At 48.3% G+C, this 12,113-nt stretch overlaps 2 protein-coding genes across 12 annotated transcripts in view; one reads left to right on the top strand and one right to left on the bottom strand.

Moving 5' to 3' along the window:
• The window catches only part of SYT6 (synaptotagmin 6), a 110,963-nt gene extending 101,185 nt beyond the window's left edge, over positions 1-9,778 (bottom strand). For 3 of the 6 annotated variants that reach the window (XR_012897903.1, XM_075910400.1, XM_075910401.1), the window contains exon 1: positions 8,041-8,627. Coding sequence is in view for 2 of the 6 variants with exons in the window: in XM_075910400.1 (XP_075766515.1) it covers positions 8,041-8,065 (25 nt within the window). In the remaining 4 variants the exon portion in view is untranslated. Of the gene's footprint in view, positions 1-8,040; positions 8,628-9,599 lie in introns of those variants that run through there. The other 3 variants (XM_075910402.1, XM_075910406.1, XM_075910403.1) reach the window with 2 other exon arrangements.
• The window catches only part of LOC142820905 (uncharacterized), a 67,718-nt gene continuing 64,389 nt past the window's right edge, over positions 8,785-12,113 (top strand). For 5 of the 6 annotated variants that reach the window (XR_012897908.1, XR_012897906.1, XR_012897907.1 and 2 more), the window contains exon 1: positions 8,785-8,885. Coding sequence is in view for 1 of the 6 variants with exons in the window: in XM_075910410.1 (XP_075766525.1) it covers positions 8,880-8,885 (6 nt within the window). In the remaining 5 variants the exon portion in view is untranslated. The remainder of the gene's footprint in view (positions 8,886-12,113) is intronic. The other variant, XM_075910410.1, reaches the window with a different exon arrangement.

Raw genomic sequence — 12,113 nt, 5'->3', positions numbered from 1 at the left:
GTTTTTAAGGCTTGTAAAATTTAAACAACTATGTTAATTGCTTACAGCTTGCAATAAATATAAGTAAGTGGTTAAGTCTCTATGGAGGGTCCTGGTTTCCCTTGGATCTAAAAATTGAACCACACGACAAACCTGTTCTTAAATATCTCCAATAATGGAGATTCCACAACCTCCTCAGGCAATTTATTCCAGTGGTTCACCACCCTGACAGGAAGTTTTTCCTAACGTCCAACCTAAACCTCCTTTGCTGCAGTTGAAGCCCATTGCTTCTCGTCCATGAAGTTCCATCTCCACATAGGTCTCTGCTGTGTCAGCAAAGAGTTAGATTTAGGGCTCGTCTACACTACAAACTTGCCACTGCAGTAATTATTATGGCTACTGAACATCCCCGCCTTCCCTCTCACTGCATAGTCTACACATCATCTGTGGCTATTTTCAGCATCTGCAGCTGTCCCATTGTGCCAGGTTCTGCTGCCTATAATCAGAGCTCAAGAGACTGTAATTTTTTAGTTGAAGTCAATTACAAAGCAACAGCAAAGAAAGCTGAGCGCCCTGGCTTCACTGGCCTCTGACTGAAACACAGACTTTTATGATTCTAATACGCTCTATAAATTAAACATTATAATGGAGAGGCCAAAACACCCTGCATGGAGAGGAGTGCATTGGGAAGAAGGTAAATTGAGCCCCCCTTAATTCCAGCTGTGTCATCTGTTGAGCTGGTTTTTACAATGGAAACTATTATCTGCCTGTTCTATCAGCCTAGTACAATATACTGTACACACAATGCAGTCGTATATTAGCCAAATATCTCCAGACCGTGCTGGAAAGGAGTGCTTCTTAGACCGTGCCACTATAGTGTATTTCCATACTGGATCCTGGAACCCCAAGCAAGCACACCGCTGAACCAGATTTCTATACATTCTAAACAAAAGTCCACCTATGCAAAGTTCTCATCCTCATCCAGAGATTCAAGAGTCAGGGAGCCAGATATATGATGAACTATCAGCAGGAAAAGCTTCAGGGCTGGCCCTTGTGACCCTACATCATGTGGATCTAATTGGTGTCGTACTCATACATACCTATATACATCGTATCCATATTACATACATGTATTAATTCTCTGGGAGTGTCCCTAAGGCTCAATGATAAAACTACATTCCTCCATCAACGTCTCAGGGCTAACATTCCCAGGCCTACCGTAAGTGACTGGACACAACTGGAAAACAAAATCTGTCCAGTCATACAAGGAACTGTGCAGACCAATGGACAGATGGGGCATAAATGTATAAGTGGCACACTAAGGTGACCATATAACTGTGCTTACCCAATGGGGTCATCTTCAATCTGAGCATTATTTGGGGTTGGTCCTGCTTTGGGCAGGGGCTGGACTTGATGACCTCCTGAGGCCTCTTCCAGCCCTGTGATTCTATGATTCATTATGCTTTTCCAGCACAATGGGTAAACATCCTCCCCATAAAAGAACAAAAGGAGGGAGAATGAAGCAGGAAGAGGACCTGAAACATAAGCCCTTGTATCTGAGGCCTGGGCTAAAGTAGCAGGCAAAACTTTACTGCTATAAAGGAAATGTAAGTTGTGAGCAAAAAGGTCACCCTGCTCACAGACACTGGCAAGAAGTGGGCTGATATTGCAGAAACACAGATTCCTAAGAAATGCTAGGCACAAACACGCATTCCAGAAGGGTGGTACCAGAATACCCCACACCAAGAATGATACAAAAGCATTTCCCAAATATAACAGCAATGCACTGACCCCTCCTAAAGATAAAGTCAGGACTTCGGTGTGATGGATAGAGATGTACAAGGTGATGGGTGATAACCTGCTATATCAGAGAGTGTTAACTAACCATGTCAGAGGGACAGTACATAACTTGCTTGTACTGACATATGAAATGGAGTCTCAGAGGGAGTGTCTTTGGGATGGAACGTCCCATCACTGACTGAATTGAGCCCTTTGTTACAGGCATACACATAATAATGGTCCAGTAGTCTGCAGGCTACTAGTACATGCTTACTCAACAATACACCTTCATACCTTAACAGATCTTGTGAGCATTGGGCGAGGTGACCAGATGTCCAGTTTTTGACAGCACCACCACCTGGGCTGTTAAAAGTCTGGTCAGCGGCGCTGCAGGGCTAACGCAGGCTAGTCCTCCCTACCTCTCCTGGCACTGCCCTACACCCAGGAAGCAGCCAGGTCTGGCTCCTAGGCAGGCACACACTGCCTATGTCCCGAGTACTGGCTCTGTACTTCCATTGGTCAGGAACCAGCCAATGGGAGTTGGGAAGGGAGGGGTGATGCTGTGAGCAAAGGCAGCACAGGGAGCCCCCTAATGCCCCCAACCCCACCACATGTCCCAGACCTGCTGACTGATTCTGGGGTGCACTGTGGAGCCAGGACAGGCAGGGAGCCTGCCTTAGACTCACTGCCCCTCTGACTAGGAGCCACCTGAACTAAGTCAGCACACCAACCCTGAGCCCCAACCCTCTGCCCCAGCTCTGGCCCCTCCCAAACTGCACCCCAAACACCTTATCCCCAGCCCCATCCCAGAGTCCACACTCCTAGCCCAGAGCCCTCACCCTCTCCTGCACCCCAACTCCCTTCCACAGTCTGAAGCCCCCTCCTGCAACTTGAACTTCTGCAACCCAGAGCCTACTCCCACAGTTAGAGCCCTCACCCCCTTCTAGACACCCCCACCCACATGTCCCAGCCCAGTGAAAGTGAATGAGGGTGTGGGAGAGGGAGCCATCCAGGGAAGGGGAATGTAGTGAGCAGGGGGTGGAGCCTTGGGGAAGGGGCAAGCAGGGGTGTGGCCAAGGCATTCGCCTTTGTCCTATGAGTTGGCAATCCTGCATTGGGCGATTTACTTGAGGTCTGCTGGCAGAGCTGGGCCAGCACACACACTGATGATAGATATTCCACTTTGTATGGAACGGTCTCACTCTGGTCCCCAAGGGGAGGAAGTCAATATGATCAAAGAGGCCTTTTCCACCTCTGAAGTCTGGTGCTGTCAGCACTCTATGCTCCCCCTCAGAATGGTGGCTGATAGCAACTCTCACTGCTCCTGCTCCTGCTCCTGCTCCTTCAGTTTCAGTACAAACAATGAGAAGTTCTGTGGCACCTTACAGACTAACAGATTTATTGGAGCATAAGCTTTCGTGGGCAAAGTCCCACTTGGTCAGATGCATGTGGTGGAAATTCCAGAGGCAGGTATAAATATACAGGCACATGAAAAGAAGGGAGTACCAATCAAGAGAAAGGCCAGAGATAACGAGGTCAATTCAATCAGGGAGGATGTTCACATCTCCACGTCAGCTGCTAGAAGTGGGCCACATCCTGCCTGCCTGAGTTGACCTCGTTATCTCTGGCCTTCCTCTTGATTGGTACTCCTTTCTGTTCATGTGCCTGTATATTTACACCTGCCTCTGGAATTTCCACCACATGCATCTGACCAAGCGGGACTTTGCCCACGAAAGCTTATGCTCCAATAAATCTGTTAGTCTATAACAGCGGCTCCCAAACTGTTTGGAATCACACCCCCTTTTTGATTTTTGAGAAACCCTCACGCCCCCCCTCCCCAAAAAATAGCAGCAAAACTTGGGGTGGGATTGATGGGGTGTGTGTGGCTGAGTCGCCTCACGCCCCCCCGGGGGGCACACCTCCCAGTTTGGAAACCCATGGTCTATAAGGTGCCATCGGACTTCTCTTTGTTTATGCAGATTCAAACTAACACGGCTACCCCTCTGATACTTCAATTTCAGTAAAATCTCAGTAGCTCCAGTGGAAGGCACCGTTATTACTCTTCTTATCTCCTTCAATAAGCATCAATGTGAAGTTCCTCAGAGAGGCGGGAGAAGAGTGAGTCATCGGTAAGAGTGAAACTGGAATGTTCTATAATTTTTTAGCATTTGAATGTGGCCTTTTATGGCCCCCAAGTTTAAAAACTGACATGAAATAGCCAATATAATGAAAATACAAAAGCAGTCACTTCATGCAATGTGGCAAGTATATCAGCACTTAAGCATTCCTACCAGGCCAATAACTAAATAATATTCATTTCTGTCTAGTACCCTGGGATTTCCTGTTTGGCTTTCTTTTCAATTAAGCAATAAATCTCAAGTCTGATGAGCTGCTAGAAACCATCCATTTAAATAATTTTAATATTCTGCCTGTCTCCTATCCATATCTGCTGATTACTAACACTAATTCAAGAATTAAAACCACAATATAATAAGGGACAGGTGAGTGACTAGCTAATGGATAGAGAATGCCTCCTTCTGTAGTTCATTTCACAACAAAGCCTCTTTAATTCAGTGTAAATAGCAGTTGATTCATTTTAGTTGTCTGTTATCCTGAAGCTCAACTGCTGCTAGTGTTCATATAGCTGAGACATGCTGATGTAATCAATCAGTAACAGGGGAGCCTGTGCAGGTCCCTCCCTGGGCAAGGTGTGAGGATGTGGCCCCCCCACTCATGGAAGCGGCATGACACCTAGCAGCTGATGTGGAGGTGTGAACTCCAAGAGGGGAGAAACTGCTTCTGTAGTTGGCCATTCATAGTCTTTGTTTAATCCTAAATTGATAGTGTCAAGTTTGCAAATGAATTGTAGATCTGCAGTTTCTCTTTGAAGTCTGTTTTTTTTTGTTGCAGGATGGCTACTTTTAAATCTACTAGTGTGTGTCCAGGAAGACTGAAGTGTTCTCCCACAGGTTTTTGTGTGTTACCATTCCTGATGTCTGATTTGTGTCCATTTTGGCCAATGTTTATGGCAGAGGGGCATTGCTGGCACATGATGGCGTATATTACATTGGTGAATGAGCAAATCAGGTGGCTTACATGAAAAAAAAGCAGAGGGATGAGAAGAGAGACAAGAGGCAACTAAGCTGTGTTCTTGTGCATACCACTCAGTGTGCAGTGACAGTCAAAAAATCAAACAGAATGTTAGGAACCATTAAAAAGGGATATAGAATAAGGGTATGTCTACACTAGCCCCCTAGTTTGAACTAGGGAGGCTAATGTAGGCATTCGAAGTTGCAAATGAAGCCTGGGATTTAAATATCCCGGGCTTTATTTGCATCTTCCTGTCCGGGCGCCATTTTTAAATCCCCTTAGTCCGAACTAACTGCCCGTGGCTACACACGGCAGTCAAACGTTAACTCGAACTAAGTCCTTAGTTCGAGTTAATTGTTACACCTCGTGTAATGTACAGATATGGATGCCTCATCTCAAAAAAGATATATTGGCATTGGAAAAGGTTCAGAAAAGGGCAACAAAAACTATTAGGGTGTTTGGAATGGGTCCCATATGGAGAGAGATTAAAAAGACTTGGACTTTTCATCTTAGGAAAGAGGAGACTAAGGAGGGATGTGATAGAGGTCTATAAAACCATGACTGGTGTAGAAAAAGTGAATAAGGAAAAGTTATTTACTTATTTCCACAATATAAGAACTACAGGTCAGCAAATGAAATTAATAGGTAGCAGGTTTAAAACAAGCAAACAAACAAACAGAGATTTTTCTTCACTCAGCACATAATTAACCTGTGGAACTCCTTGCCAGAGGTTGTTGTGAAGACTTGTTCTTTAACAGGGTTCAAGAAAGAGCTAGATAAATTCATGGAGTTTTGGTCCATCAATGGCTATTAGCCAGGATGGGTAGGAATGGTGTCCCTAGCCTCCATTTGTCTGGAAATGGGTGACAGGAGAGGGATCACGTGAGGATTACCTGTTGTGTTCCCTCCCTCTGGGGTATTTAGTATTGTTCACTGTTGGTAGACAGGATACTGGACTAGATGGACCTTTGGTCTGACCAGTACGGCCGTTCTTATGCTCACTTCCACAATCCCAGGGGTATTTCTGTTTTCACTTTTGTTGATATTTTGGTTTATGAGAGTTGTGAGGTGCTTATAATGTGTCATAGTGAGGCACTATAAATATTTTCCATGCTAAGAGGGGATCAGCAGTTTTGCTGCGGGGGAGAATCTATAGGAGGAAGAAAGTTTAGAATAGATGCTCATTCAAAAATAAAGAAAAAAGCAGTTCTCCTGCCCTGCGATGGCTCCCAATGTCACACAGTAAAAACACCTCTTTCCTGCAGCTTTAGCTCTGTACAACACTTAGCAAATATCCAGTACCTAGGTTTAATAAATGTTCTATTCCAACAAAGGCTGCACAGTCAGCTCCAGAGAACATCCAGAATGAATTGGGAAGCCATTCTTCCACACATGTAGTGACAGACATAAAACTTCAAATATTGGAAACCAATTTTGTCCAAAATGTATTAGCCGTTTTCCTCCCCAGAGCAAGCACAGAGCTTCTCGGCCCCCTGCCTACTAAGTTATTGAGGTCCCTGGACTCTTTACATTATTCAGTCATCAATATTCTCTTTGACAGGGCAGAGATTTTTCTCTCATATAAATTCCCTGTTTCAGAGCTGGGTGAAATATTAATGAGAGAGGCTTTGCTGCCTTCATGTTTTCTAACAGCAAATTGTTTAAATTTTCTGAAAACAATTTCAAAGTTTCTAAAACTTCCCGTGGGATGAGGAAGGCAGCTAATTTCCAATTATCACTGTTACTCCCATCCTGTGTCTTGAATATTCATGGAGTTTCTATATTTCTTCAGATTAACAAACATTCTTTTGCTTTCATTTAAAGGTCCATACGCTAGTAATGTTATAAAATGCCCAAAGGCCACAAAGGCCTGGTCTACACTAGGGAGTTATTTTGAAATAACCCCGCTTATTTTAAAATAATAAGCAGAGCATCCACACTACCGAGACCATTAATTTGAAATAAGGGGCTGGTTATTTCAAAATCTGTACTCCTGCTTTCCTCGGGGAATAATGCTTATTTCAAAATACTTCAGGGGGTAGCTGTGTTAGTTTGTTACAGAAAAAAACAACAAATGGTCTGGTAGCACTTTATACTCATGTAGATGGTATAATGAGCTTTTGTGGGCATAGCCCACAATGACCCCAGTCATCTGAAGAAGTGGGCTGTGCCCACAAAAGCTCATGATACCATCTACATGTTGTGTTAGTCTATAAAGTGCTACCAGACCATTTGTTGTTTTTTTCAAAATAGTTATTCCGGGAGTTATTATTTCAAATGTATCAGAGGGGTAGACGTGTTATTCTGAATCTGCAAAAGCGGCGAGGAGTCCTGTGGCACCTTATAGACTAACCGAAGTGTTGGAGGATAAGCTTTCGTGGGCAAAGACCCACTTGTTAACATGCATCTGACAAAGAGGGTCTTTGCCCACAAAAGCTTATGCTCCAACACTCTGGTTAGTCTATAAGGTGCCACAGGACTCCTTGCCGTTATTTCAAGTGTAGTTATTTTGAAATAATTTCCTAGTGTAAACATGCCCAAAGACATAAATCACTGTGCAAACCAGAGAAAAAACCTGGACACAATCAATAGCGCTGACTTTCACAGTCGCTTTGGCCTGCATTCTGAGGAGAAAAACCAAAGAGCAAGACATTGTATAGAAGGTTAAGAGCATGGAGGATTTATCAAAGTGGCAGCGTGCGGGGAGGAAGGCTGGCATGAAAGCTGACAAGAAGGCAGATCAGTGCTCTGGCAAAAGGTTGTTTACGATTGGAATGAGAGCACGGCCTATACTGTCATTTACACAGTCCAGAGAAGCAGTGGTGCTAGCCAGGCTGGATAGCAGACAAGAGCTAGCCTGATTTTCCAGGCATGTTAGTGGATTTGATCCTGAATCCAATTTTACTTCCTCCATCCCCAGTGATGTTCCTTTCCAGGGGAAGGTCCCCTCCAGTGTCAGAATTGTGTATTTTAATTACACAATTTTGTCCTGCTGCACAATTTTGTACTTTGTGCTGCTCATTTATTAGAGAACATCCCTTTCTCAACTGACAACAAAAAGAAAAATATTGCAGCCCAAGAACCTGTGTTTGCTCAGGGAGCTCTCATAACCAGACATCAAGTGTCAGGATCTTGGTCTTCAACTAACATTGCAAACGAGGCAGGTCTGGGGAACTCCTCTCCTCTCCTTACCAGAGGTCGATGCTCCAGGGGGCATCAGAAGAAAGTTACAGTGACAGGAAGAATCGCTGCTGCATTATCCATTTAGAAAGGCCGACAACGGGAAGAGCCCTCTGACTAGTTACAGCCGCTGGGCTGAATGGACTGCCGTTAGAGGGCTTCCCTTTCACCCTCTCCCTCGGCTCTTGTTAGGCCGACAGCGAGCAAACGACCAGAAGTCCAAAGTGCAGACAAGGGCCTGTTTATTGGGGTCCCCCTCTGAGGCCACCGAGCCAGGTGTCCCATTCGCCCCTCCTCCACAGGCACCGTTATCCTGAAATGCGCCCCTACACTTACGGCCGTGTTGTGTTTCGGGGGTTGTCGGGCCGTCCACTTGCGCCCCTCGGGGAAGGCGTGAGAACGCGCTCGGGCAGGGGCAGGCTTTCTCTGGGCTGGCCCCATTTTACCTCCCGCCAGCCCCAGCCCTGGTGCCCCCAAGGCCTGGAGGCGGGTTTGGGGTCGGCCGGGCTGCATGGGCCAGGGGTACGGCGAGGGCCGTTGGGTCCCGCGCGCGGCGCGGCTCCCAGGGCAGGCGGGAACCGGACCTCGCCCCGCCCAAAACTGCCCCAGGGCCTGAGGAACGGGGCAGGGCCAGTGGGAAACCAGGACCTGAGACGGACAGTCCCCAGGGCCAATGGGAGGAGCCAACACTCCTGGCAGCCTGACTGACAGGGCAGGCAGGCCAATGAGGGCGTCAGGAGCCCAGGGCCCGCCCCCGTGTGCACGGCGCTGGCTGAGGCGGCGCAGGGCCAAGCTAAGGGGCGAGCCGGGCCGGAGGCGGAGGGGCCGGAGGAGCTGCCCAGGGAGCTGGGATGGAGGTGGGTGTGGAGCAGCTGGGCAGTGCTGGGGGAGGGGCCAGCCAAGGGGTCACAGTGGGGGGGGGGCAGTGCTGGGGGAGGGGCCAGCCAAGGGGTCACATGGGGGGGGCAGCGCAGGGGGAGCAGTCAGGGGGAAGGGCTCTGCCAAGGGGTCGCAGTGGGGAGGGGCAGTGCAGGCAGAGGGGCTCTGCCAAGGGGTCGCAGTGGGGGGCAGCGCAGGGGGAGGGGCCCTGCCAAGGGGTCACAGTGGGGGGGCAGCGCAGGCAGAGGGACTCTGCCAAGGGGTCGCAGTGGGGGGGCGCAGTGCTGGGGGAGGGGCCCTGCCCCAGAGCCTGAGTGTCTGCCCTGCGGCCTCCCTGCTCCAGAGCCGGGCCGGGGCAAAGTGCTGGGGGGCGCCCTGGCCACTGGCCTGAGTGTCCCTGACGAGATTGGGGTGCAGGCCCCGGGCCCAGCCGTGCCGGGGTTACCAGGACTCTGCCCCAGGGCGGGGGCAGGGGAGCCCTCGAGGGCAGGTGGGCTCTGGGCAACGGGAGCGGGACGCAGTTGCTCTCCCCAGCCAGTGCACCGGGGGGGTGTCTGGGCCGGGGAGTTCCCCCCACAGCGGGACCATGCCCCACTTACTCCTGTTCAGAGGGAATTATAAGAAGGTGGACAAGTGCTGAGCACAGAAAAGGCATTTGTGAGGTTAGGGGCAACAGTGTAAGCTGGTGTCACCTGATTTCACCTCTTGCTCAGCCAGCCTGCCCTCCGGATCGGATCAGAAAGCCCTGGCAATCTTCAGAAAGGCCAGCTCCTCATCCTCTCTTGAGTCCATTGTTCTCTAAAGCTGTTGAGAGACAGAGCGTGAGGCTGGGTCATTCATGCCCCACTCCAGAGCAGGCAGGAAAGGGCTCTGCTCTGCTGTGTGAGTATGAGGCACTTGGAAACTTGAACTCTGACTCCTAAGTGGGACTTTCCAATCTGAGCCCTCCAGGACCTGGAGCCAAACAGCACTGAAGAAGGGAAAGTGTCTCCCCCCAGCACACTCAGCACCCTGGGAGACAGGGCAATGAGGGAGTTCAGTTTCACAGTCATTAAATAGCCCCACGATTTACAGAATCAGTGCCAGGTCATGCTGATTTCATACAAACACCAGCAGTCCAGCAACATACACCACTGAGAGGTGGCACAATTCTCTGGAAAGGGAGGCAATGCAGACAGTTCCATGAGTCTGCAGCATAGGAGCTGCAAGGGAGAGAGATACTCCCTAGAGCAGTCAGGGGAGGCAATGGAGTGGTGAATGTTCAGCCCTTGAACATCAGGCCTTATTTATGGGATTCCACAGGGATTTAAGGCCTTTCTTTAGGCACCTGGATTTGAAAACGCAGGCATCCGTGGGGAAATAGCCAGCGTCTCTGAAATCTGGGCGTCTTCTGCTACACCATATAGGACTCTTTCTGGCTAAGCAAGAAGAAAGGAACTAAGGGCATTACATCACACTGTAATTATCTGACCCATTGATGTTCATATTGTATCGTCATGTATTGCTAAAAGCTCGCTAGGGAGTTCGGAACAAATCTCCTTGGCAATACACACCTAGTTAACTACATAGTCTTAGCGCAAGCCGAGGGCAAGTGCAAGTGCTTCACCCTGTACCTGTGCCCTATGTGCTGTCTTTTCACTGAGGAGAAGCCAGAGCACTGACCACCCTCCTGTGCACTGTACCTAGCCAGACACAAGCAGGAGCTATCTGGTATTTCTAGGAACTTGGGTCACGTGATCTCCATTTAGCCATTAATATTGGGAGCTGCAAGGTATATGAAATGGCTACATGGAAACAGCTGGGTTCTGAAATTAGGCTGATGCCATCAGATTTCTTCTGTCTTGCTAGTGACTAATGCCTGTATTCACATGGACCCTGGGAGGAGTGTCTGGCCCTGTAGCAATAACAGCAGTGCCTGAGAGTGATCTGTGCATGTACACACACAGCAGGGAGCTACACCAGGTGCTCTCACAGCTAAGGAGATGAGTGACAGTCCGGGATGGAGCCATTGCTGCTCCTCTAAAGTCATCACAATAAAAAGTTATTTCTGTGCTGGGAGGGAACTGCTTGATTTGAACAGCAGCACTGCAGTTGTGCACTGTCACACACAAACAGCCTGGAGTGGAGTTATTTTGCACCCAGAAATTTGTTTTCTGGAGCTTCTGTCAATGGAAACAACAGGAGCCTCTCTAACAAGCAAAGCCTTTGTGCTCCTTAAAGCCCTTAGCAGAGCCATGATGCAGAGATTCTGTAGACAGCACCATTCCCCCTGGGTGATAGATGCTTCCTCATGTTCCTGGAAGCAGTATTGACAGTACAGACACGGGGGCTATGTCTACACTGGCATGATTTTTCGGAAAAGCACATCTAGATTGGTAGGATGCTTTTCCGCAAAAGCACTTTTTGCGGAAAAGCGTCCGTGGCCAATCTAGACGCGGTTTTCCGCAAAAAAGCCCCGATTGCCATTTTCGCGATCGGGGTTTTTTTTGCGGAAAACACTACTGTGCTGTTTACACTGGCCCTTTTGCGCAGTAGTCTTTCGGAAAAAGACTTTTGCCCAAACGGGAGCAGCATAGTATTTCTGGAAAAGCACTGATGATCTTACATGAGATCGTCAATGCTTTTCCGGAAATTCAAGCGGCCAGTGTAGACAGCTGGCAATGATTTTGCAGAAAAACTTGCCAGTCTAGACACAGCCATGAGGTTTCACTCCAAGAGCAGCAAGGTAGGAAGTGGCAAGTTGTGTTTCTCTAACTGGGTTTGTATCTCAGACAAGCTTTGCACCATATTGCTTGGAGATATTTTAATGGCATTAAATCAAAACTGCTGGGCTTTGTCTGAGGAATGTGGACTGTAGCCCTGGGATGAGCGCTCTATTCAGAGAGCTCGGCAGGCAGCTTTCAGTGCTTATTATTTGCTTAGCACCAGGAGTAAACTGAGCACTGTGCAATACACAACATAGAGAGGACCAAGTCCAAAGAGCTTCCAAAGTGTCAGAGACTGAGGATTTCCCAGTGACAACAGTGGGGAGGTCCGCAGCTCAGCCATCTGTGTGGGGAATCATAGAATATGGCCTCTGCAGCAGACACAAAAGGAGACAGAAGAGGGATATTATTCCCATACCCCTATTCCCCTCACCTTCCCAGTGTCCCTTTGGCCTTGGTATTTCAGCGTCCAGCACCTTGCTCTGAATTTGCTACATATGG

The sequence above is a fragment of the Pelodiscus sinensis genome, chromosome 27 (assembly GCF_049634645.1).
Source record: "Pelodiscus sinensis isolate JC-2024 chromosome 27, ASM4963464v1, whole genome shotgun sequence".
Lineage (NCBI taxonomy): Eukaryota > Metazoa > Chordata > Testudines > Trionychidae > Pelodiscus > Pelodiscus sinensis.
This window is presented reverse-complemented; position numbering and strand designations above follow the sequence as displayed.